This window comes from Dictyostelium discoideum (genome assembly GCF_000004695.1).
Source record: "Dictyostelium discoideum AX4 chromosome 4 chromosome, whole genome shotgun sequence".
Lineage (NCBI taxonomy): Eukaryota > Evosea > Eumycetozoa > Dictyosteliales > Dictyosteliaceae > Dictyostelium > Dictyostelium discoideum.
In genome coordinates, this window is record NC_007090.3 from 1,548,446 (window position 1) to 1,575,562 (window position 27,117).

Consider the following 27,117-nt stretch of genomic DNA (forward strand, 5'->3'; position numbering starts at 1 on the left):
TAAATGAAATTAAAAATAAATATAAATCAAATATCAATTTAAAATTTTTATCAATTAAATTAGATTTAACAAAACCAGAATCAGTTAAAGAATTAATTTTAAAATTAAAAGAATTTGAATCAAATAAAATTTTAAAAATAAATGAAATTAGAATTTTATTTAATAATGTTGGTTATGTAACAATGGAGGGATTTAATCAAACCTCTTACGATAATGATAAATTAAAAATGATACAATGTAATACCTTAACATCTGTCCAATTAACTGATTACTTTTATAGAATTTGGATAGAAAATAAAATAAATATTAATAATGATGATTATAAAAAGAATGGTGTAATTATATTTACATCATCAATTGGTGCAATATTGCCAACACCATTTTCAGTTATTTATTCAAGTTGTAAATCATTTTTATCAAATTTTGCAACTTCATTATCATTGGAAGCGAAATCTAATGATATTGATATTTTAGCTGTACAACCTGGAAGAGTTGATACTCATATATTTGATAAGTTACCAAACTTATTGGCATTAAAATTTTTGAAATTAATGTCACAAAAACCTGATGACGTTGTTGATATCATGTTTAGAGCTGCTGGTAGATATGGTATTGTAATTTTTAATAGTGGTTTATTTGCTCAATTATCATGTTTATTTTCAAATTTATTTGGTATTAATTTAACAAATAATATTGTTTATTTAATTTCAAAATATATTTTAACTGATTATTCACAATATAGAAAAATAAATAAATAAATAAATAAAAAAAAAAAAGAAAAGAAAACTAAAAATAAATTATTATTATTAATTTAAACATCCTGTTTTTAATCATTTTTTAAATTTCCCTAGGGGGTGAAAAGTAATTTTATTTGGCGCTGGTGGTGAATTTGTTGCCTCTTTTTTTTTTTACTTTTATTTTTTGACCATAACAAAATCTCAATTTTTACATTTTTTTTTCATTTTTTTCATTTTTTTTTTTTTTTTTTTTTTTTTTTTTTTTTTGAAAATTTAAAAATGATCAATTCAATATTAATATTAATTGGTATTATTACATTAATATTTTTAATAATTAATAATGTAATACCATATTTAATTGTTTTTACAAGTAAAGATCAAGATTTTAAAAAGAAATATGGAAAATGGGCATTAGTAACCGGTGGTAGTAGTGGTATTGGTAAATCAATTGCACATAGATTAGCAAGTCAAGGTATTTCATTAATATTAGTTTCAAAAGATGATAATAATTTAAATGAATTAATAAATGAATTAAATTTAAAATATAATAATAATAGTTATGATGATGATGATGATGATGATAATTTAAAATTTTTATCAATTAAATTGGATTTCACAAAATCAGAATCAGTAAAAGAATTAATTTTAAAATTAAAAGAATTTGAATCAAATAAAATTTTAAAAATAAATGAAATTAGAATTTTATTTAATAATGTTGGTTATGTAACAATGGAAGGATTTAATCAAACTTCATACGATAATGATAAATTAAAAATGATACAATGTAATACATTAACAACTGTTGAATTAACTGATTACTTTTATAGAATTTGGATAGAAGATAAAATAAATAATAATAATAATTATAAAAAGAATGGTGTAATTATAATTACATCATCAATTACGTGTGCTTTACCATCACCATTTTCAGTAATGTATTCAAGTTGTAAATCATTTTTATCAATTTTTGCAACTTCATTATCATTAGAAGCGAAATTTAATGATATTGATATTTTAGCTATTCAACCTGGTAAAGTTGATACCAATTTATTTAATAAAACTCCAGATTTATTAATTTTAAAAATTTTAGATTTAATTTCCCAAAAATCTGATGACGTTGTTGATATAATTTTTAGAATTACTGGAAGATATGGTATTGTAATTTTTAATAGTGGTTTATTTGCTATAATTGCAAATATTGTTTTAAGTTTATTTGGCATTAATTTTTTAATTAATTTAACTTTTTTAATTTCAAAATATATTTTAAAAGATTTTTTAATTTTTAAAACAAATAATAATAATAATAATAATAATAATAATAATAATAATAATAATAATAATAATATTATAAATAAAAATAAAAATAAAATAAATTAATGAACAATACAATGTACATTTTATAAACAATAAAAAAAAAAAAAGTTTTTATTTTATTTTATTTTTATTTTTTTTTTTGATTAACCAACGTTTTTTCGTGAACCATAAAAAAAAAAAAAAAAAATTTTGGCTCGTTTTTTTTTTTTTTTTTTTTTTTTTTTTTTGTTTATTATTATTATTATTATTATTTCTTTTATATTTACATTCTAATATTTATATATATAATATAAATAATTTTTTAAAAAGAATGTTTCGAATTTGTAAAATAATTAAAAATCCTTATTTTAATTATATACCAAGAGAAGCAGTTCAAACTGTTAAATATTATGATAAAAAAGATGGTTTAAAAGTTTCATATAAAAGTAAAAGATCAAATTCAACACCAATTTCAAAATCAATTAGAAATGAAATTGGTGATATATCACAAGGTATTAAACAAAGAGAAATTATTGAAAAATCGATATCAACTTTTAAAAGTGAAGATAAAATTGAGATTGGTGATATAACTCAAGATGGTATTGAGGAAAGAAATTTAATTTTTGAGACATCATCATCATCATCATTAAAGCCATTATCAGAGTTAGATATTCCAATTAAAAAAAGACTAAAAACCAATTCATCAGAACCATTTTCAATATTATCATATAAAGCAGAGATTCTACATCCAAAACCATATACAGACCCAATTAAATTCATAAGAGATGATTATATTAATAAGGAACTTAAAATGATAGATGTTGGCCTATACCCAATTCAAGAGATACCAGTGAATCAAGCGATTCAAGAAGAAACCGATTCAATTAAAAAGTTAACAAAAACCAATGGAATTGAATATGGTATTAAAAAATTTCATTCAACTTTAATTGATGAATCATCACCAGATGTAAATATACATGTATTTTCATATTTACTTTCAACCATTTTACAAAATAGATTATTAAAATTGGGTAAAAGTTTCTTTAAATATTATGTAAATGAATATTATAAACAATATTTACATTCACAACATTTCTTAACTCATTTACGTTTAATTCATGTTAACGATGTGAATTCAATTACAACTTTGAATGAAATTTATCAATTCCTATTGGAATCAAATTTAGTTGATTATAAAGTTACACTCATATTCACAACATTTTATTTAGAAATTAATAATGAACAATTAGCAATTGAATTATTTAATAATAGTTTTAAAAAATTAGATTTCAATGAAAAAGTGGTAAAAGAAGCAACAAAATTTGAAGAGAGGGATATAGGTTATTCATGGAACTATAATTTAAATGATAGAATAACTCATTTAAATATACCAATTGTTAAATATGATAAAAATTCTGAAGAAAGTTCAATGATGATAACTTCAATAAATAAATTATTTTTAGCATCAAATAGAAATTTACAATTTTATAAAATGTTAAGTCAATTCTTTTTAGAGAATGGTATTATCACATCGACTACATTGGTTCAGTCGTTGATTGGATTTTCAAATTTAGCAATTTCATCCAACCGTTTCGATATTTTAAATGAGGTTTATCAACCATATAAAGATAGATTATGCAAAACCACCTCACAAGTGATGGCCATGGTTTACTATTTCGCCGATAGTAGATCATTATTCCAATTAAAAGATTACATTTATTCTCAATTCATTTTTAATAATAAAATTATAACATGGAAATTTAGAGAGGATTTATTAAACTATTGGATAGTTTGTTATTTAGAAGTCGATGATTACGGCCAAGCATTAAGAGCATCCGATATTAAAGATCACATACAATCAACTATAATACCATCGAAAAACGATAACACTGTTGAAAGAGTAGATTATGATGGTGGTTTATATCAACCATTTATAGAATTTCATCAATACTATTCAGAGAGAATCATTGATAATTTCATTAGAGATTTTAATATAAATGCTTTAAACTTTTGGAAATTGAAAAGACATCATTTCATAAAAGCTAAAGGTGACATATTTAAAAAGAATAATATTAAACATCCTTCTTCAACTCATTCTAGAAATGTTCCAAAACCTTCACAATTTAAATACTCCCCATTAGGCATTAAACAATTCACTAGAAATACTGATAATTTAATGTACATCATAAAAGATAAATATACATTATATAAAGATCCAACTTGTCATATAAATAGAAAATATAAAATTGAATTATCAAAATTATTATCAATGATTTATAATAATTTAAATTATAATGGTTTGAATAATTTCGATATAAATAAAAATAATAATAATGATAATGAATTAATAAATTTAAGTGAAAATGAAAAATTAGAAAATTTTAAAGAATTTTTTAAAGAATTAGGAGAACAACCAAGTGAATTAATAGGTGAAAAGAAATTAACAAGTTCATTTTATTATAGAGTACCACATTCAACTAGATTTATAGCATTAATTCAACATTTTAGAACAATGTTTTTAACAACTAAAAAAAATCAATTAAATTACGATCATGGTAAACTTGAAGATTATTTTAAATTAATTGCACCATTCACTGGTAAATTAAAAGAATTATTAACAGTTCCAAACGATTGGTATCTGTATTTATATTCAAATCCAACTGTACAATCTTTAAATTTAATGACAGAATGTTTATCACCTTCAGTTTATAAATCTGCTGATTTCTATAACCTTTGGTTACATAAAATTTCAGAATTAAAAAAACCAAATTATATTGAATTAACTTTAAAATTAATTAAATTCATGCTTGATAATTCAATACCAATTTATAAAAAACCATTAATACTTTTTACATCTTTTTTATTTAACTCAAATCAACCAATAGAATTTTTAAATAATAATAATAATAATAATAATAATAATAATAATAATAATAATAATAATAATAATAATAATATAATTGAAAATTCAAATTATTTAGAACAATCACCAATTTTAAAATTATTAAATGATATTGAAAGTTTAAATTGTTGGTTAGAATATGATATTTTAAAAATTTTGAAATTAAAACTTACAATTTTCCCAAATAATGATTTTTTAAATAATAAAAATTGTTTAGATAAAGATTTATTAATTAAAGCTTATAAGGAAGCTTCAAAACTCGTTGTAAAAACACCAGAATTAATAGAATTAAAAGTTCAATTGATTAGTAGAATTTATCCAATACCACCAATTTCCAATTTTCAATATTGGTTAGACGTTGGTAAAAATTTAGAAGGTGAATTAAAGGATATTTGGGTTCTTTCAGTTTGTCAAAACTTATCACGTCAAGGTCAATTTGATCAATTAACTAAATTTTTAGATTCCAATAAACAGTATATCGCCTCTCTACCAATTCCATTGATAAGTGATCTCTTTAAACCTTTACCACCAATTAAACAAGCCACCTATTTGTCAAATCATATTAAAATGTTTACTTTTTATAAACCAATCTTTGTAGATTATGTAAAACATTTGAAAATAAAACTATTAACTTCTGTTGAAGATGGTGGTTGTGGTGTTACTCCCTCAGATTATTTACAACATTTCTCAAATTTAGATTTAATAATTTCAAAAGAACGTACTGTCCCAATAAATGAAAATATAGATTTCGATGGATTTATATCTGTATTCTCTAAAATTTATTTAAATAAATAAAAATTTAAATATTTAAATATTAATTATAATAAAATAAATAAATAAATAAATAAATAAATAAATAAATAAATAAAAACTAGTTTTTATACATTTAATTATTAAATTTTTTTTTTTTTTTTTTTTTTAATACCTCTTCCACATGTCCAACTATTTTTTTTTATTAATTTAATCAATAAAAATTAAAAAAGTTTATGTTTTTTTTATTTATTAAATAATAATTATTAATTATTAAAAAGTTTTAATTTATAATTTTTAAAAAGATAACAATTATGTGTTTATCTTTTAGTTAATTTAATTGAAAATTCTTTTGGATTTATTGAAACACCAAATACTTCATTATCATCAATTATTTGATTATTTATTGAACTTAATTCAAAATTTAAAAGTATATTACTACAAACTGAATATATTGAAGATTTTGCAATTGCCATACCAACACAATTTCTTGGTCCTAATGAAAATGGATTTGATACTTTTTCTAAATCATCAAAAAATTCTAAATTACTTGATTCACTACTATCAATTGAATTTTTATTATTTACTTGTTGTTGTTGTTGTTGTTGTTTTTGTTGTTGTTGATTTTTATAATTTATCCATCTTTCTGGTTTAAATTGATCAGGTTCAGAAACTAATAAATTGCCCATTCCAAATATATTTAAAAGTATTTGAGTACCTTTTGGTATGAACATACCATTACTTAAATAAGTATCATCAATTGAAATTCTTGGTAAACCAAGTGGTCCAGGTGAACGAATACGGAAAACTTCTTTAATAATTGAAATAAAGTATGGACAATTTTCAATATGATTTGATGTTACAAATTTACAATCTTTACCAACCACACTTATTAATTCTTGATATGCTTTCTTTTGAACATCTGGATTATTAATTAAATAAAGGCAAAACCATTCTTGAGTTGCTTTTTGTGTATCTGAACCTGCCAATAGGAAATCCATTCCGACCAATATTACTGTCTCTTTTTCTCTACCTTGACTTGCAATTATTAGTTGATCCAATAAATCTTTTGGTTCATTATAATCCAAATCTAATAAATGTTGATCATAAATCTCTTCCATGAAATAATAAATATCAAAAATATATTTTTTATATTGTTTATTTGAAAAATAAAAAAATGGTGATAAAAACCAAAGGAAATCATCAACTTTACCAACTTTTTTAAATGCTTCATTAAATGGAATTGTTAATCTTTCCATTGTGCCTTTATTAATACTTTCATTCTTTCCAATTTCTTTACTAAATAACATACTTAGTATTATATTTAATGAATATTTTGTTAAATATTTTCTTGGATGAAACTAAAAATGAAAAAATATATATTAATATATTAATATATTAATATGTTAATATGTTAATAATAATAATAAAAATAATAATTATTTACCAATTCATTTTTATTTGAAAATTCATTCATTGACTCTATTAAATTTTCAGTTTGTTTTTCAATTAAATTATTAAAAGTTTTAATTTTTGTTTTTGTTAATGCTGATGATACTAATTTTCTAGTTTTTTGCCATTGATCATAATCTGCAAATGCTAAACCTTTAAAATTTGTAATTACTCTAATACTTTTTGGCTGTGGTCTATTTGCAAAGTTTTTAAATTGTTTAATAGTTACATCTTTAAATGCACTTACATCAGTGATAACAACTGTTTTTGAATCACCAATATGAAGTGAATAAACTCCACCATAAACTTTTGCTAATTCTGTTAATGATCTATGTGGATTTAAACTTAATTTATGTAAATGTCCAATAATTGGTAATGCCCATGGTGATGGTGGGTCATTAAAACTTATTCTACGATTCTTTCTTATAAAATCAAATACTATCCAAAATAAAATAAAATATAAAATTAAATTAATTAAATTCATATTTATTTATTTATTTATTTTTAATAAAAAAAGTTTAATAATAAATTTAATCAAAAAAAAAAAAAAAAAAAAAAAAAGGTAAAATTGATGGTTTGAAAAAAAAAAAAAAATAAAAAAATAACAAAAAAAATAAAAAAAAAAAATGTTGTAAATTGGGATTTTATTTTTTTAAATATTGATATTTGGGTTTAATGTTTTTATCAATACTATCTCACCTTTTTTTCTCTATCCTGCAAAATTATTAAACCAAAATAAATTTTTTTTTTTTTTTTTTTTTTTTTTTTTTTTTTTTTTTTTATATATTTTAAAATGATTTAATTTTATTCATTTTTAATTTAAATTTAGTATAGATAAATAGAGCACTCAAAAATACAAAATCATATAAAATATAAAAAAAAATGAAAGTAATCATTCCATTTTGAAATTTTTTTTTTTTTTTTTAATTAAAAAAAAGTTTATTTTTAGAATTTTATTATTTTATCACTCTTTATTTGTTTTTTTTTTTAAAAAAATAGATTTAAAAAGAAAAATCTAAAAAAAAAAATTTTGATTTGATTGAATTTACAAATTTAGAAAAGAATAATTTTATTTTTATTTTTATTTTTAAATTTAAAATTATTTTTACCATTTTTCAGTATGTGGTCTAATATCAATTTCATGAGTCCAAGCAGATTTATCTTGAGAATAAAGAGAGAAATAAGTTGAAGCTATAGCGTCAGGATCAATCCAATTTTCCTTTGGTCTTGAAGAATAATCTCTATTGATATCAACATAACCATCAATGATGACATGAGAAACATGGACACCCTTTGGATAAGATTCACGAGCTAATGATTGAGCAAAACCACGTAATGCAAATTTACTTGAAGCAAATAAACCAAACGAAGCGCCACCTCTTAATGAAGCAGTTGCACCAGTGAAAATGATTGTACCATTTTGTTGTCCATACATTTCACTTAAAACTTGTTGACTTGTTAAGAATGCACCCAAACAACTTGCTTTCCAAGCATTTTGAAAATCATTTACATCGGTTTTCTCGACTGAAACTGCCTTGAATGATGCTGATGCATTATAGATTAATACATCGATTGGTCTACCATTGATTTTTGATCTAATCTCTTTGAATCCCTTTTCAACTGATTCTGCATTAGTTGCATCCATTTCAACTGCAAATGATCCTGTATCACCAAACTTTTTTTGAATAGTTTGAACAAATGGTTCTAATTTCTCTTTATTTCTACTAACCAATGCAACTGAAAATCCTTCTTTTGCAAATTTCTCTGCAACTCCAAATCCAATACCTTTACCAACTCCAATAACACAACAAACTTTTTTAATTGACATATTTTTTTTTTTTTTTTTTTTTAAAAAATTTATTTAATGGTAATAATATTTATTTATGAATGAAATTATTTTATTTTTATTTTTATTTTTACTTTTTTTTTTTTTTTACAACAGTGTGTGTTCAATGTAAAAAAAAAAAAAAAAAAAAAAAAAAAAAAAAAAAAAAAAAAAAAAAAATAATAAATAAAAATTTAAAAAAATTAAATCAAATGTTTTTGGGACAAAAAAAAAAGAATAACAAAAATAGATTATGTCATTTTTTTTTTTTTTAGATTAAAAAAAATATCTAGCAAATTAAATTAAAATAAAAAAAAGAACCATTTTATCTAATTTGAAATTTATGGGTTTTTATGGAAGCTTTTCAAAAAAAAAAAAAAAAAATAAAAAATAAAAAAAATAAAAAAAAAAAAATTAAAATAATAGTAAAAAAAAATAAATAATTTTATCATAAAAAAAAATAGTGTAATTTTATTATTGAATTTAAAAAATAAAATAAAATAAAATAAAACAAAATAAATTAATATTTTTGAATAATAAAAACTTAAAAAATTCTAATTTATCTTTGAAATTTTTTGTATCTTCAAAAAAAAAAAAAAAAAAAAAAAAAAAATTGTAATTAATTACATTCATTTTATAGTGAAAAAAAAAAAAAAATATATATATATATATCATAAATACGACAAATAAAATAAATCAAAAATAAAAACAAAACAATTAAAAAATAATAAAAAATAATAAAAAAAATAATAAAGTACGAAATATGCTGTGTCTAATTTTTTTTTTTTTTTTTTTTTTATTGTGTAAAAGCTATGTAAAAATTTTACACAAATTTCAGTTGGCGAATTTTTTTTTTTTTCAATTTTTTTTTTTTTTGTCGTTTTTTGAAACTCAACCAAGCTTTGGTTAAATTTTTTTTTTTTTCTTTTTTTCTTCCTTTAGTAACATATCGTCAAAATGTCAGCTGTTGCCCCACAAAAAAACGTAGTTCAAACCCACGGTAAAAAAAGGTGGGTCATCATATTATATTCTTAAATACATTTGTATAACAAGGATTATGATGTTAGGGGCTTAGGCAAAGATATTGATTATGTAGTGAATGGATTTAAAAATATTTTTATCAATAATAAAAATAAAATTAATATTTTAGATTATAGAGCTTTTAAAAATTTTGTATTGGTCCATTACAATCAATAATTTGCTCTTTCTATTAATTATTTATTTCTTATTTTTTGAAAAACAAAATATTTAAACTTTTCATGGACGACTGAATTAAGTCCTACATGATAGTTTGTTCATTTAAATATTATAAATTTTTTTTTTTTTTTTTAAAAAAAAAAAAAAATTTTAAAACTTCTACCACTACTATAATATCATTACTTTGAATCCTAAGCTACCTTACATCATGATCCTGAGTTATTTTTTAATTTTTCTATTTTTTTCTGAATATTTTTAATTAACTTTTACATTTTTATATTTTAAATTAATAATTCAACAGAACCGCCGTCGCTGTTGCTTATGCTACCAACGGTAAAGGTTTAATCAAAGTTAATGGTGTCCCATTAGAATTCATCCAACCAAAGAACTTAAAATTAAAAGTTTACGAACCAGTCTTAATTGTTGGTAAAGATGTTTTCTCACAAGTTGATATCCGTGTTAGAGTCAGAGGTGGTGGTTCAGTCGCTCAAATCTACGCCATCAGACAAGCTATCGCTAAATCAATCGTTGCTTATCACCAAAAATACGTTGATGAAGAATCCAAAAATGAAATCAAAAAGAAAATCTTAGATTACGACAGATCTCTCTTAGTTGCTGATCCACGTAGATGTGAACCAAAGAAATTTGGTGGTCGTGGTGCCAGAGCCAGATTCCAAAAATCATACCGTTAATCTCTCAAATTATCAGTATGTTTTCAACCTTTTTTCGTATCTTTACAATTTGTATATAATAAAGATTCGTTTATTGGAATTTCAAAAAAAAAAAATTTTTATTCTTTTTCTTATTGTGTTATTATATTTTTTAAACTTATTTATAAAACTTAATCTGTTAAAACACATTAATTTTAATTTGGAATTAATTTGAAAATAATATTAGAAATGATACGTTTTTTTTTTTTTTTTTTTTTTTTTTTTTCTTTTCTAAACACTTTTTTTTTTTTTATTTATTAATTTTTTTAGATTAAAATTATTGATATACAAATAATTAAAATTATAAAATAATAATTTTGTATTTTATTTGTATTTCCAAATGAAGTTGGGAAATGAATTGGTGATTTTGGACCAAGTCCTATAATCCTATTTTTATCATGATCATCATAACCATCAATTACTGAAGCATGAACAATGTAACCTCTTGAAGTTGATGAATAATTTTGAATTTTATTTTTACAAACATATGCATTGAAAGTTTCATTATTTTCATCATCGATTGTATAATTGTAAGGATTATCATAATATGTACCATCAAAATTATTACAATGTTTAATATTATATCCAAGTGCTGAACAATCTAATAACCACCTATAAACACATGTTTTTTTTAAAATTCCAAAATGAAAAATTGGTTTATATTCACAAGTTGACCTTTTTTTATTTATTTATTATTTATTTTTTAAATTAGTTTAATTAATTTTATAATGAGTATTTTTATTATTATTATTATTATTATTATTATTATTATTATTATTATTATTATTATTATTATTATTATTATTATTATTATTATTATTATAATATTTTTATTATTATTATTATTATACTTTACGTGCTATACTCTGATAAAACACAATGATTTGATTCATCATAATCAAAATTTTCAATTTTAATATAATCTAAAATGAAATTATCACTACAGATACCAACTTTTGTTTTAAATAATTTTCTTGCTTTTAATGGGTCTGGATTTTTATAGTTATTGGTATAATTACATGTGATTGAATTTAAATCATCACCATTACATTCAAATAATATATCAACAATTTCACTATAAACTATTTTTTCATAAACTGCTAAAAATTCAATTGATTCACCTGTACAATTTTGATTGGCATAAAGTTTTAAAACAAACATATAGCCATTATCACACTTTATTAATTTAATATTTAAAATTGAAATAAAAAATAAAAAATAAAATATACTAATCAAGAATTTCATTGTGTAATTACTCTGTGTGGTTATTATTGTAATTTGTATTTTTAATATTTTTTATTTTTAATTACTTATAAATTTAATATATAGAAACAAAATGGATAATAATAATAAAAAAAAAAAAAAACCAAAATAATTTTAAAATATTTTAAAATAATACAAAAAAAAAAGTTGTACAGAATTAAAAAGTTGAAAAAAAAAAAACATTATTATTATGATCTAAAAATAGGGAGTAGTGGTTTTTTTTATTTCAAGAACATTTTTGATCTAATTTTATATTTTTAATTTTTTTTAATTTTTTTATTTGGGGTAGGTCTTGTTCAACCTCGATTTCACAAAAAAAAAAAAAAAAAAAAAAAAAAACATTATAATTTTCTTTTTTTATTTCTTTAATATATAGAAACAAAATGGATTATAACAATGATAAAAAAAAACATTGTAATTTTCTTTTTTTATTTCTTTTTTTTTTTTTTTTTTTTTTTTTTTTATATAATGGAAATATGAATTAATTGTAAATAATACAGCACAATATTTTAATTATAATTTTTTAAAAATACATTAAATTTTAATTAAAATATTTACAACAAAAAAAAAAAAAAAGTTAATAAACCAATATCTTTTTTTTTTTTTTTTTTTTTGAGTTTTTTTTTTTTGTCATTTTATAAAAAAAAAATGTCTGATTCAAAAAAACATTTAATGGCCAACAGAATTTAATTAAATATATTATTGTAATAAAAGGAATTATTAACCATTTTTTAAAATAATTTTAAAATATCATATCATTAAATTTGATATTGTTTCAACCAATCGTTCAACCATATAATTATAATTAACAATAAACCAAAATCAATTAAACAAACAAAAATAATTAAAATTTAATAAATTTCATATATTTTTTTATTTTATTTATTAACAAAATGAATTCAACAAAAAATTAAAAAGAAAAAAAGAGATAAATATTTTTCAAAGTTAAATTTTTATTATTACAATAATTTTTTTTTTTTAAAAAAAAAAAAAAAAAAAAAAAAAAAAATTAAAAATTTTATTTTTTGCGAAATTTACTTTTATTTTTAAAAAAACAAAAAAAACAGCGATAAAAGTGTCAGATACTAAAAAAACAAAAAAATAAAAAAATAAAAAAAATATAAATAATAATAAAAAAAAAAAAAAAAAAAAAAGAAAGAAAGAAATAAATAAATAGTGATAAATAAATAAAAATTTTTAAAAAATAAAATAAAATAAAATAAAAATAAAAATAAAAATAAAAAAATATAAAAATAAAATTAAACCAAACCAATGTTTGTTTTACAAATTCATAGTGTAACATTTTATAATTCATCGACACAAACTAAATCGAGAAATGTATTTTTAGATATATCAAATGAAAATCAACCATCAAGAAGATATTTTGTAGGTAGATTTTCAACATCATCAACAAAGTCATGTGAGTCAATAATTCATATTTCAAAAACACCAATTACAGTGCACTTATCATATGGTCCATTAATGTATCATGATTTAGGTCCACAAACAATCTATGATTTCTTGTATGAAGATAAAAAGAATTTAGGTCAAAAAAAGGTATATAAATTAATAAACTATTATAATATTAATAACAATAAATAATAATAAATAATAAATTATTAATTGTTGTTGTTGTTGATCAACAATATATGTGTGTTTATATAGTTTTTAACATTTGGAAGAAGAGGACCATTATATCATGTTTGTTATTCTATTCAACCAGTTAAATATTCATATGGATTTTCATTAAGTAGAATAAGTTGTTTAAAACAAATTACATCATACAAAGATCAATTATATGCAGAGGTAGAGTTTAATCATAGTACTCAAAGTATTGGACCTGGTCCAACAAATAGATATCATTTAGGTAGTTTTGTTTCTCATGATGTAACTGATATTCATTCTGTTCACAATTGTAAGTTTATAATTTATTAATCATCTATGTATATATATAAAACCTTCTAATATAATTTCAATTTTAACAAATTAAAAAAATAATAATTGTTATAGTATCGTTTCAGAGTTTAGTTAATTTTGTTTTAACATTTTATATAAAAACATCAACAGCTGAATATGTATTGGGAACTTTAAAATTTACACCAATTTATGAAATGCCAAATAATAATAATAATAATAATAATAATAATAATAATAATAATAATAATAATAATAATAGTACCAGTAGCAGTAGCAGTATTAGTAGTAATAATAAATCATCACCAACATTACCACCAATTTTAACAACAAATAATGTAAAAAATACTAGTAATAATAATAATAATAAAAATATTTATTTACCAAAGGATTTAAAAATAACGCCAATTGGTAATAATAGTAATAATAATAATAATAATAATAATAATTATTCAAATTGGATAATTAAAACCAATGATATCAATGATTTAAAAGATAAGCAAAATACAGGTGGATTATATTGTTATAGAAATTCAGATGATAATGTACATACATTCCTTCAGAATGAATCGAGTATCTCTAAAAAGATTACATTAACATCACCAGAAGGAAAAGGTTCATATGAATTTGTTTTTAATCTTTTAAAAACTGATTTCATGATGATTAGTTCAACCCAAGATAATCAAAATCAAACTACAAATTATGAAGCTGAACATATTGATTTTAGTCATAAGCATAATCAAATAAATTCAACTTCAACTTTAAAATTTAGTAGTAATCAACAGCAACAACAACAACAACAACAACAACAACAACAGCAACAACAAAAATTACCATCTCATTATTCCATCGATCAAAGTAATGAATATAATCAAAATAATAATAATAATAATAATGAAAATTTAGAAATATCAACAAATTCATTTAGTATTCAAACTGAGGATAATCAAGTTGAAGTATTAATTGATGGATTACAAACATTTAGAAGGTATTATGAAATAATGATGAATTCACAACATAGTATAAGTATTTTGGCATGGGAATTAACATTTTCATTTGGTTTAGTTATGACAAAGAATGTTAAATCTGAATTACCACTTCATGTTGATCCAATGTCAAAATGGATAACATTAGAAGATGTATTAATCTCAAAGGTATTGGATGGTGTCAATGTTAGAATCATAGTTTGGAGACATGAATTATTATCTCACGTCACTAGATTCCTTTATTTAGGTGAAGTCACCATTGAACGTGAAGTTTCAAAATTAGAGAAAAGATGTAAACGTTTAGGTGTAGTTTGTAATGTTTTTCATACTCATAATATGCCCGGCTTAGATTCAGAATTTGCTGATATAAATAGTCCATATTTACATTATGATCATTCAAAATCACAACAACAACAACAACAATCTTCAAAAAATAATAATAATCACAACAATCACAATAATAATAATCACAATAACAATTCAAGCGAAAAATTAAAAAATGATAAAAAAAAGAAACAACATGTTCCAAGTATTACAGTTGTAATTGTTGGTAATCCACAAGGTATTTTATCATCACATCATGAAAAATTATTATTGGTAGATTCTGAATGTCCTGATCATTGTGTTGCTTTTACTGGTGGTTTTGATATTGCTAGAGGTAGATATGATCAACCATTACATCAAATACCAAGACCATACATTCCTGTTAATATAAATAAATCAACATCAACAACAACCCCTCCTTCAACTTTACCAATATCAACTCAAAAATCACCATCAAACAGTAATAATAATAAACAAGAGGAACAACAAATTCAAGATGAAGAAATTGAAGAAGAACCACAATTATTAAATACAAATAATAAAGTATTATCAAATAAACCAATAAGATATACTGGTAGAAATGTTCAACCAATTTTAAGACAAATTAGATTCTTATGGCATGATATTCAAATTTTATTGAGAGGACCAAGTACACAACATTTAAGATTACATTTCTTTCAACGTTGGATTCATGCATTCTCTCAAAATGTATCAATTACAAGAACTGCATCATTGGATGTATTGCCAAGTTCAATAACATGTACAAAGAATCATAACACTCTACCCAAACAACATGTAATTCATAATGATCCTGCAAAAGTTTATAATCATTGTTCAGTACGTTTATTTAGAACTTGGAAAGGTGTTATCGATAATAACATGATGTTTGACGAATACGCCAAAATGATTTTAAATGCAAAGGAATTCCTATACGTAGAACATCAATATCCATTTCAAAATTTTACCCTCACCTATTATATGTGTGAAGCATTAAAAGCAAATCCAAAACTTCATCTATTGGTTGTAACTCCAGTTAAAACTGATTTACCAAGTGGTTTAGTTGGCGAATTATTCGACTGGTCTCAAGATCATATCATCAAACATCTTCATTTAATTCATAGTATTGCACCCGATAGAGTTGGTATCTATGGTTTAGTACAACAAGATCATGAAACCAATCGTCTGAAACCAATTTACATTCATTCCAAATTGTTTATCGTTGATGATACCATTCTAAACGTCGGTAGTACCAATATGGATAATATGAGTTTCTTTCACTCGAGCGAACTTTGTGCCTCTATAACCGAACCAATATTGGCAAAAGAAACTCGTGTCACTTTAGCAAAAGAACATTTAGGAAAACATTATACAAAAAGTATGGAATCAAACTTTATCGATATGTTTAATGCTTTCAGAAAAGTATCAGAAGAGAATTATGAACGTTTACGTTATAAAAGATTACTCATCGGAAGACCAATCTCTCTAACACCTGCAGATAAATATGAATTCATATTGAAAAAGATTTATTATCCAAATAAATTTACAAAAATTTTATATAAAATGGGTTTAGATTCTGAAGAATGGTTAAATAAAATGTTTAACCCATCGAGTTGGATGAATTTATTTAAACCAAAATTATAATAAATAAAAGTTAAAAAAAAAAAAAAAAAATATTATAAAATTATTAAACTATAATATATATATAAACTAAAATTAAACATATAAAGATAAAATTAAATCTTTTTTTTTTTTTTTTTTATAAATTTTTTTTTTTTTCTATTTTATTTATTCTTTCTATAAATTTGTTATTATCTTATCATTATTATTATTTTTTTTTTATTTTTTTTATTTTTTTATTTTTTTTTATTTGAATATTTATCTTTTTTTTTTATCTTTTTTTTTTTTTTTTTATGTTTAAATAAATAAAAAAAAAAAAAAAAAAAGTTATTTTTATCCATAGATATTTATAAATATTTTTTTTTTTCTTTTTTTTTTTTTTTTGATTTTTTTTTTTTTTTTTTTTTTTTTTTTTTAATTCTCTTCTTCTTCATCATCTTGTTCGAATTGGGTAGTATGATCAGCTGAAGGTGGTTGGAATTTAGTTGAATCTAAATGTTTTGAAACCAAAAGTCTAAGATTTTTAGAGAGTTTCTTTAATTCATCAGAAGCTTGATCGACGGTCCAATTCTTTGATTTGAAGAGATCGTAAAGGGCAGGAGAAGTACAGAATACGGTAGTGGATTCTCTGTTAACTTCGGGGGTTGAAGTTGTGTAACGAGTTGCAATGTCCTCATTAACATGGAATTGAAGGCTATTATCATCGGATCTATACATTAAGACCTTACGAGTGATAATTGATTCAGTCATGAAAAGATTGCTATCTGGAATTTGATAGGTGTTATTACCAGAGGAGTTTTTATGAATTTTAATGGAATCGATAAATTTGATGAGATTGTCGTATTGATGTTGACCAGTTCCGCTAACCAATTTACTCTTGGAGTGGGTGTCGATTGTAACACGAAGATCAGAACCAGATTTAATTTGAGGGAAAAGTACTTTTGAACTATTAATGTGATTAAGTTTATAAATGAATGGATCAGTGAATTTATATTCTGATGAGTCGCTATTTGGTGATTGTTGAGTGTTGGTGGTGGTGGTAGTGGTTGGGGTAATTTTTTCTTCACTACATTTAATACATAAAAGATCGAGTGATTCGGTATCTAAAACTGAAATGAAGGTGAATTGTTTCTTTTGTTTGAAAAGTTTATATTGAGAAGAGGTGATAAATTGCTCGTTGATAACATTTGATGGTTGGAAAACAGAGGCGAGACTTTCAGTGTACAATTCGTATTTATCGGCAGTCATTGGAGTTGAAGGAATGTTTGAACTGTGGAGATACCATATTTTACCGGCTTCAATGTCTATGAAAGGGGTGGAAGAACCTTTTTCACTGTAGAGAGTTGAAAAGGTTTCATTTAAACGTGCGACATATTGAGATTCATGGGAGTTGATCAAATCTTGCATCAATTGAACGCCATCAGTGGCCAATGGATCGATAGCACCACTCTCTAAAATCACCTCTGAAAATGATGGTTGATGAACAAACTTAATCTTTTGTTCACCTTTGTAATCGATGAGCGACAAGTATTTTGGTGAGGTATTCTTCAACTTTAGAACGATCTCTTTGGCTCTATCCAATTGTTGTGCGTCGGCACACTTAATGATTGCTGTATTCTTGAATACCTTTAATCTTGCGGTGGTAGCTTTATTCAATAAACCCCATAATGAACCTTTGACACCAATGATTGCACCACCACTAAATGGTGGAAGTGATACGATGCTAGTCAATAATCTTGGACCTGACTTTTGGTATGATGAATTATAAAATGATGATTGACCTCTATATCCACCTCTTGATCCACCTCTTGATGATCCACTGTTACCACCTCTTGATGATCCACCTCTTGATGATCCACCTCTATGACCTCCTCTACTATTTGTAAAATGTGTATTATTATTATTATTGTTATTATTGTTGTTATTGTTGTTATTATTATTATTATTGTTATGTGATGTTGAATTTAAATTTGGTGATGTATTATTATTGTTGTTGTTACCATTGTTATTACCATTACCATTACCGTGATATCCACCACGGTGTGATTTATTACCAAATTTAGATTGGAAGTAATAGTTGTTTCCACCTTGTTGTTGTTGTGGTTGTTGTGGTTGTTGTTGTTGTTGATCAAAATTTTGTTGTTGTTGTTGTTGTTGTTGTTGTTGTTGTTGTTGTTGTTGTTGTTGTTGATCAAATGCTGGTGCTGCTTGTTGTGGTTGTCCTTGTCCTTGTCCGCCATTTCTTGGGGTGTATGTTTTACTGCCTCTCATATGAAATTTACCTGGTGGGTGTGAAAAACCTCCTCCTTTTTTTTTAAAAAAAAAAAAATAATAATAATAATAAAAAAAAAAATAATTAAGATTAATAACCAAAAAAAAAACTACATTTTTATTTATTTTATTTTATTTTTATTTTTATTTATAATTCAAAACCTCCTCCTTTTTTTTTTTTTTTTTAATAGATATAAAAAATAAAAATAAAAAGAAATTTCTTATTTATTCTTTTTCTTTTTTTTTTCTCTTTTATAAATTTTTTTATTTTTTTATTTATTATTATAAAAATTATTTTTTATTTAAAGGAAAAATAAAATAAAAGTTATATATAATATAATACGTACTGTTATTCATTTTATTAAAATCTGTTTAATTTTTATGTGTTCTGTTGTTGTTCACCGAAATTTTGAAAAAAAAATATAAAAAAAAACTTTATATTATCAATAAATAACAATTTCTTTAATATCGAATTTATATAAAGTGCTTATTTAAATATGGATAATAATGATTAACAATAATGGATTATTTATGTTTTTTATTGTTTCTTATTTTGTTTTATTTTTTTTTTTTTTCTTTTAATTTTTTTTTTTTTTTTTATATTGCTTGGAGGAAAATCAAAAATTTTAATTTTTGAATTTTTTGAATTTTTTCATTAAAAATATAAAAAAAAAAAAAAAAAAATAAAAAAAAAAAAATAAAAAAAAAATAAAAAAAAAAAAAAAAATGAAAAAAAAAAAAAAAAATTTTTTTAAATTCGCACATTGTTTAATAAGACATTGAAGTTCAATCTACAAAAAAAATTTTATCTCATATATTTAGTTTAAACAATAATATTCAGATTTGGGGAAATTTTTATGTTATTTTATAAAACAATTTTAAATTTGGTATCATTGATTATTTATCAACACACTTCACCAAAAAAATAAAAAAATAAAAGATCTTAAAATGACATAATTGTATAATTACAACTAATAAAATAAAATTATTTCTTTAAAAAATAAAATAAAATAAAATAAAATAAATTTAATTATTACCTAATTTTATTAATTATTATTTTATTATTTTATTTTTTACCTTTTTTTTTTTTTTTTTTTAAAACACTTTTTTTATTTTTTTTTTCCTTTTTTTTTTTTATTTTTTTAATATATACACATTTTAATTGTTAAAAATAAAATAAAATTAAAAAATAAAAAATAAAAATAATTTTTAAAAAAAAGAAATTAAATAAAATTAAATAAAATATTAATATTAAAGATACAACAATAAAGGTTATTTTATTTATTGATTTGTTTATTTTATTTTATTTTATTTTATTTTATTTTATTTATTTATTTATAATTTGTAGTAGATTTAAATTGTTTTTGTTTTAATTTTTGTTCAACAAATTCTTTAATGGTAGTTGGTGTTTGTTGTGTAGATTTTGAATTATTATCATTATTATCGTTTGCTTGTTCTTGTTTAATGATTTTTTGATTTTCATTATCTTCACCACCTATTGGATTATTGAATTTTAAATAATGTTGTTTTATTTGTTTTGTACCATTTAAAACTCTATCCATTATTTTCTCTCTATTTGAAAATCCATTTGGACCAATCTTTTCAACTAAAAATGATGCACCTGAACTACCAACTTGTAAACATTGAATTAATTCTTCTTTTTTAATATTTAATTTTATTAAAATATCTTCATTTTGTAGTTGTTGTTGTTGTTGTTGTTTTTGAAAACTATTTTCATCAACTTTATTATTATTATTTTGATTATTATTATTATTATTATTATTATTATTTTCATTTTTAAATTGTTTTTTAGTTTTTAATAAATTTAATAATTCTAAAATTGTACAAGTTAAAAAAGTATCACCACAACCTGTTTCATCACTAACTTGATCAGGTTTAAAGGTTGGAATATAAATTTCACCAGTGATTGAAGATGAAAGGAATAAACCATCACCACCCATTGTAACGGCCACAATTGTAAAGCCAAAATTTAAACGTAATAATTTTGCACAAGTTGCAGGATCATGATCACCCATAATTGCTGCAGCTTCACCATATTCAGCCTTTACGACTGTAATAATATCATTTTCCATTCCATTTAATGACATTTTGATATTAATTAACTTTTCAATCATAACATTCATTGGTCTTGTTGTTACACGTGCACCATTAAATGATCTTAAAAACCCTTGAACATCAAATGCAATTATTGGTCTATAATATTGTTGTTTGAATTCTTGTTGTTGTTGTTGTTCTTGATTTATATTATTTACAATTTCCAATGTTTTCATTACTAAATGTTCATCAAATTCACCAGCAACTGGAACAAATAATAATGCATCAGGATGAATGGAATCAATACATTTTATACATGCTTCTATTGAGATTTGATTACCTTTCTCCATTAATGATAAAGTTCTATTCTTTTTATTATTATAATAGTTTAAGAAATAACTTGTGTTTTTAATATCTTTAATTGTATCTGTGAATGTTAGATCTATTGATTGCTTGCTTTGAATTAATTGTTGAAATTCTTTATTGATATCATCACCAAATGTAGTTACTATAAAACTTTTTGTATCTCCAAAATAATGAGCTGCTAATGATCCATAGGTTACAGAGCCACCTAATGCCTCTGCCTTTATTACATCTTTACAATCATTGGTGTCATAGTTTTTTGATAATTCTTTTTGTACTTCTGGTGACATAAAATCTGTAAATGATCTTTCTCTTTCTAATTTAATTTTTTGATGTATTAAAATTACATCATTTACAAAATTACCAATAAATAAAATATTATTTTTCATTATTTTTTTTTTTTTTTTTTCTATTGTGTATTTCTTTTTTAAATTTGTATTTCTTTTTTTAAAATTGTATAAATAAAATGAATATTTTTTTTATTTTTATTTTTTATTTTTTATTATTTTTTTTTTTTTTATTTTCTTAAAATTATTAATATTGTTAATTTTATATTAAAATAGAAATTAAAATAATTTTTTTTTAAAATTGGTAAATAAGGTATTGTGTAAAAAAAAAAAAAAAATAAAAAAAAATAATAATAAATAAAAATAAAATTATTTGAAAATAATATCTGTTTTTATTGTGTGAGGGTATTGCTTTTGGGTAATAAAGAAAAGAAAAAAAAAAAAAAAAAAAAAAAAAAATTTTAAAATGGATTTGCCATATTATCTTTTAATTTAATTTTAATTTTCACACATAAAAATAAAAATAAAAATCAAAAAATATTAATTTTTTTTTTTTTTTTTTTTTTTAAATTTTTTCCATTTTTTTTTTTTTATATACAGATCTCTTCACTGTCCCACCTTTTTTTTTTTTTTTTCAGTTTTTTTTAAATTTTTTTTTTTTTTTTCACTGAGGAGTTTTGTTGTTGAATTTGTCAATCGATTTGGTAGAGCTGTTATTTTTATTTCACTTAACAAAATTAGATAATAAAAATTCAACTTTACTAGTAATAATAATAATAATAATAATAATAGTAATAATATCAAATAACGAACATTCAGTTGAGCATTTGTACATAAAAAATAAAATAAATAAAAAATAAAACATCACACCACTGCCACCACCAATACCACTACTACCGCCAATTTATCAACTACCAAAAATTTTGATACTATCATTTATTCATATATAAGTCACACATACACATACACATACACAATCATATAATATATATAGATACATAAAATGAGACTCACAGCAGAACTCATATTGAAATCACCAGATTATATAAACCCATGTAAGGATAGAGAATTAAATTTAAGAGGTAATAAAATTTCAAGTATTGAAAATTTAGGTGCTACCAAGGTAATTATTAACTTTTTTTTTTTTTTTTTTTTTTATACATAAAATAAAATTTTTTTTTTTTTTTTTTTTTTTTTTTTTTTTATATATAGAAATATAGAATTATTAGAATCTATATCAAAAAAAAAAAATAAAAAATAAAAAATAAAAAAAAAAAAAAGAATTTGAATTTTAGTAATAACACAAATAATTTCCTTTTTCTATTCCTATTATTATTTTTATTTTATTAGAACCAATTTGATACAATTGATTTTTCAGATAATGAAATTAGCAAAGTTGAAAATTTTCCAAAATTAGAAAGAGTGAAAACTTTATTATTTAATAATAATCATATTAAAAGTTTTGAAGAAGATTTTGGAAGTAGTCTTCCTCATTTAAGAGCATTGATTCTTAGTAATAATAGAATAAATAATTTATCAGATCTCGAACCATTAACAAAATTATCAGAAATCAAGTTTATTAGTTTACTTGAAAATCCAGTTTCAAAGAAACCAAATTATCGTTTATATTTAATACATTTAGTACCTCATTTAAAAATTATAGATTTTAGAAAAGTTAAGAAAATAGTAAGTATTTATTATTTTATTTTATTTTTATTTTATTTATTTTTTCAAAAAATTAAATATCCAAAATAATTAGTTACTAATAAAAAAAAAAAAAAAAAAAAAAAATTATACAATTAACTAAAATAATTAAGGAAAGGGAAGAATCAAAAAAATTATTTGGTCAATCAAAATTAATTTTGGAAAAATATAGTACAGATAAAAATAAAGATAAATCAAAGACATTTGAACCTGGTGAAGGTGTGAATAATAATAGTAGTAATAATAATAATAATAATAACAAAATATCCTCAACTCCAGTTAAGAAACTCACTGAAGAAGAAAAGAAATCGATTAGATTACAAATTGATAATGCGAAAACTATGGAAGAAATTAATATTTTAGAAGCTAAATTAAGAACTGGTGACATCTAAAATATTAAAAAAAAATCTGAAAATAAAAATAAAAAAAAAAATCTAAAAACAAAAATAAAAAAAAAATATATATAAAAAAAAAAAAAAAAAAAGATTTAAATGTGATCACATTTTAATGTATAAAAATAAACTAAACCTATCAAAAAAAATAAAAAAATAAATTAAAATTTGTTATACAATATTTTTATTTTTTTTTATTTTTTTTTTTTTTTTATAAAAAGAGAAATTTATTTTCTTTTAGAGAAAAAAAAAAAGTTATAGTTTAATCTGTTTGGCTATTATAAATATTATTATTATTATTATTATTATTATTTTGTTATTAAAATCCGAAAAACTATTATTACAATTTTGACATCAATAAATTAACTTTTAATTTTGAAAAAAATATATTGTGCACATTGGCACAATATAATATTAAAGTAATTTAAGTGTATTTTTTGAAATAATATTGATTAAAATTATTTATGATTGGAAAATGAGAAGAGGAAAAAAAATTAAATGCTGTGGTGAAAAAAACAACATTTTTGTACTTGATATATACAGGGGGAGGGGGGGATTTGGAAAAAAAGTTGGAAAATTAAATAAGGTGGAAAAAGTTGGAAAAAAAGAAAAAAACGACCAATCAAGACATCTTGTTGATCAATTTGAATAATTTACAAATAACTTGAAAAAAAAAAACAGTTGAATCAAATTGATTAATTGTGATAGTTATTGTAATTATTATTGTTGTTGTTATTATTGTTGTTTAAATTTTCAGGTCGGTTTGGACAAAGTGGTGGACATTTTTGATGTTCATTACGATGTGCTTCACATGATTGGGCTGGACGTCCAATTGGTTTTCTGAATTTTGGAAAATTTTGTTGGTTTTCATTATTTGATTTTTGTTGCGGTGATTGTCTATCACTTTCATGTGGTGAATGTGGAGGTGATAAAGATGATCTATAATTATTATTATAATTATTTCCATTATTATTATTACCATTATTGTTGTTATAATAGCTATTGTTGTTACTATTATTATTATTATTATTATTGTTGTTGTTGTTATAATAATTGTTGTTATTATTACTACTATTATTGTTGTTATTATTGTTGTTATTATTATTAGAATAAGATGAAATTGATGATAAATATTGGTTTGAACCTTGTTGGTTGTAGTTTTGATTTTGATTTTGGTTGTGGTTTTGGTTGTAATTTTGGTTTTGGTTTTGGTTTTGGTTTTGATTTTGATTTTGATTTTGATTTTGATTTTGGTTTTGGTTTTTTAATTTATTATTTTGTTGAGTGTTCCCATTTTGTGGTTTTTGTTTTTGTTGTTGTTGAATTTGTTTTTGTAAATTTTGTTGAGCTTGTTGATGTTGAACTTGAGCTTGGGCAGCCAATTGTTGTTGTTGTAATTGAAGATGTTGTTGAAATTGTTGATTATTTTGTTGTTGTTGTTGTTGAAATTGTTTGTATTGAGTAAGTTGTTGACTTAATTGTTGACTCAATTGTTGTTGTTGATTCATTTGTTGTTGGTGGTATTGTTGTTGTTGTGGTGGTAAATTTTGAGTCATTTGTTGTGATGCTTGATAGAATTGTTGGAGATTGATTTGTTGTTGTTGAACTTGTTGTTGTGCTTCGGTACTGGTTTGTAAGAGTAACAATTTCTCATTTTGATCGATTAATTTTGAGATTGGATGAACACAATGTGGTCTTGGGGACCATTTATTCATTAATCTCATATACTTCTTTCTGGTGGAAGTTACAGTACGACCCAATGTACTGGCAATGGATCTCCAACGCAATTCACTCTCTTTTGAAGTGACAGATTGTGGATCTCTTTGGAAAACCATCTCCAATAATCTACAACATTCTTCTTGTGACCAAAGTTTTCTAGTGGCAATTGGAATCTCAACTGGTGATAGGCGTCCGGTACATGATTCTGGGCATTTCTTCTTCCATTTACTATGTTTATTACAGGCCAATGATCTCATATTATTTGGTGAAGATTCTCCATCGTTCTCTTCAGATTCTGATCCTGATCCTCCTGATGGTGATCTAGTTGGTGATGATGGAATTAATTGTTGCAACTCTTGTGAATTACCATTATAATCAAATAATGAATTATTTACTGAATTTAAATTATTATTTAATTGATTTAATTGATTTAATTGTTGTTGTTGTTTTGTTGTATTATTTTCATTACGATCATTGTTATTATTGTTGTTGTTATTAGAATGATCAAATAATGGTTGTCTTGGTGATAAAAATGGAGAATTATTAGTTGATGAACCATTTGGAGTTGTTTTAGAAGAGATTGATGGTGAGGTATTATAGAGTTCGGATGAATAATCAGATTTTTTATTATTATTATTATTATTATTATTATTATTATTATTATTGGAAACATAGTGATCAACATGTAATTTTGGTTTTTGATATTTTTGATATGGGTGGTATGAATTTGGTGACAATGATGATGTGTGAATTGTTGGTGAATTTTCTGATGATTTTGATGGGCTAGCAATCTTTGATAATAAAATTACACCATCTTCCATTAAATCTTTATTTGATAATGAAGAAGAAGAAGATGATGATGATGATGATGACGATGATGAGAATGATGGTGATGGCAATTGTAATGAAGATGGTGATGTAACTATAGAATTCTTTGATGGATAAGTGAATTTAATTGATGATGATGGTGAATTTGGTCTATCAATTGTCGAATCTTGACCAGTTGGTGATGATGTTGCTGATGAATCATCACAATAACCATTATTATTATTATTATTATTATTATTATTAGAATTATTATTGTTATTGTTATTATTATTATTATCGTTGGAATCTTCCAACATGAAAGAAATTTTCATTCTATCTAAGACAATCATTTTTTTTATTTATTTATTGAAAAATTGAAAATTGGTGGAATTATTTTTTTATTTTTTATTTTTTTTTTATTCTATATTTATTTAAATTTATTTTGTAAATATGTGTGTGTATATACCAAAAAACGCCACACGGAAATAAAGAATGAGTATAAAAAATTAAAATTAATATTTTGATTTTTTTTTTTTTTTTTGTTTTTTT

General features: G+C 21.8%; 12 protein-coding genes across 12 annotated transcripts in view; 6 read left to right on the top strand and 6 right to left on the bottom strand.

The window, feature by feature from the left end:
• The window catches only part of DDB_G0284083 (hypothetical protein), a gene marked incomplete at both ends in the record, with an annotated part of 999 nt that extends 241 nt beyond the window's left edge, over positions 1-758 (top strand). The window contains one exon of the mRNA XM_633649.1: positions 1-758. This exon is cut by the window's left edge and continues 241 nt beyond it. Coding sequence (XP_638741.1) covers positions 1-758 — 758 coding nt within the window.
• A 258-nt stretch (positions 759-1,016) lies between these two features.
• Positions 1,017-2,114, top strand: DDB_G0284085 (hypothetical protein; the record flags this gene model as incomplete). Its single annotated transcript, XM_633650.1, has 1 exon — positions 1,017-2,114. One exon carries the CDS (start codon positions 1,017-1,019, stop codon positions 2,112-2,114), a length of 1,098 nt encoding a protein of 365 aa, XP_638742.1.
• A 247-nt stretch (positions 2,115-2,361) lies between these two features.
• DDB_G0284087 (hypothetical protein) lies at positions 2,362-5,727 on the top strand (the record flags this gene model as incomplete). Its single annotated transcript, XM_633651.1, has 1 exon — positions 2,362-5,727. The coding sequence occupies one exon, from the start codon at positions 2,362-2,364 to the stop codon at positions 5,725-5,727; it is 3,366 nt and encodes a 1,121-aa protein (XP_638743.1).
• Positions 5,728-6,002: 275 nt separating this feature from the next.
• On the bottom strand, positions 6,003-7,618 carry CYP519B1 (cytochrome P450 family protein; the record flags this gene model as incomplete). Its single annotated transcript, XM_633652.1, has 2 exons — positions 6,003-7,043; positions 7,130-7,618. 2 exons carry the CDS (start codon positions 7,616-7,618, stop codon positions 6,003-6,005), a joined length of 1,530 nt encoding a protein of 509 aa, XP_638744.1.
• A 621-nt stretch (positions 7,619-8,239) lies between these two features.
• On the bottom strand, positions 8,240-8,962 carry DDB_G0284091 (hypothetical protein; the record flags this gene model as incomplete). Its single annotated transcript, XM_633653.1, has 1 exon — positions 8,240-8,962. One exon carries the CDS (start codon positions 8,960-8,962, stop codon positions 8,240-8,242), a length of 723 nt encoding a protein of 240 aa, XP_638745.1.
• Positions 8,963-9,916: 954 nt separating this feature from the next.
• On the top strand, positions 9,917-10,848 carry rps16 (40S ribosomal protein S16; the record flags this gene model as incomplete). The annotated part of the gene is made up of 2 exons (XM_633654.1): positions 9,917-9,969; positions 10,458-10,848. 2 exons carry the CDS (start codon positions 9,917-9,919, stop codon positions 10,846-10,848), a joined length of 444 nt encoding a protein of 147 aa, XP_638746.1.
• Positions 10,849-11,132: 284 nt separating this feature from the next.
• On the bottom strand, positions 11,133-12,111 carry DDB_G0284095 (hypothetical protein; the record flags this gene model as incomplete). The annotated part of the gene is made up of 2 exons (XM_633655.1): positions 11,133-11,541; positions 11,723-12,111. 2 exons carry the CDS (start codon positions 12,109-12,111, stop codon positions 11,133-11,135), a joined length of 798 nt encoding a protein of 265 aa, XP_638747.1.
• Positions 12,112-13,401: 1,290 nt separating this feature from the next.
• DDB_G0284155 (phospholipase D) lies at positions 13,402-16,994 on the top strand (the record flags this gene model as incomplete). Its single annotated transcript, XM_633656.1, has 3 exons — positions 13,402-13,686; positions 13,795-14,044; positions 14,140-16,994. The coding sequence occupies 3 exons, from the start codon at positions 13,402-13,404 to the stop codon at positions 16,992-16,994; spliced, it is 3,390 nt and encodes a 1,129-aa protein (XP_638748.1).
• A 390-nt stretch (positions 16,995-17,384) lies between these two features.
• On the bottom strand, positions 17,385-19,598 carry DDB_G0284097 (hypothetical protein; the record flags this gene model as incomplete). Its single annotated transcript, XM_633657.1, has 2 exons — positions 17,385-19,276; positions 19,589-19,598. 2 exons carry the CDS (start codon positions 19,596-19,598, stop codon positions 17,385-17,387), a joined length of 1,902 nt encoding a protein of 633 aa, XP_638749.1.
• A 974-nt stretch (positions 19,599-20,572) lies between these two features.
• DDB_G0284099 (hypothetical protein) lies at positions 20,573-22,048 on the bottom strand (the record flags this gene model as incomplete). The annotated part of the gene is made up of 1 exon (XM_633658.1): positions 20,573-22,048. One exon carries the CDS (start codon positions 22,046-22,048, stop codon positions 20,573-20,575), a length of 1,476 nt encoding a protein of 491 aa, XP_638750.1.
• Positions 22,049-22,949: 901 nt separating this feature from the next.
• Positions 22,950-24,042, top strand: snrpA1 (leucine-rich repeat-containing protein; the record flags this gene model as incomplete). Its single annotated transcript, XM_633659.1, has 3 exons — positions 22,950-23,069; positions 23,297-23,632; positions 23,764-24,042. 3 exons carry the CDS (start codon positions 22,950-22,952, stop codon positions 24,040-24,042), a joined length of 735 nt encoding a protein of 244 aa, XP_638751.1.
• A 695-nt stretch (positions 24,043-24,737) lies between these two features.
• Positions 24,738-26,918, bottom strand: mybZ (myb domain-containing protein; the record flags this gene model as incomplete). The annotated part of the gene is made up of 1 exon (XM_633660.1): positions 24,738-26,918. One exon carries the CDS (start codon positions 26,916-26,918, stop codon positions 24,738-24,740), a length of 2,181 nt encoding a protein of 726 aa, XP_638752.1.
• Positions 26,919-27,117: the final 199 nt, after the last annotated feature.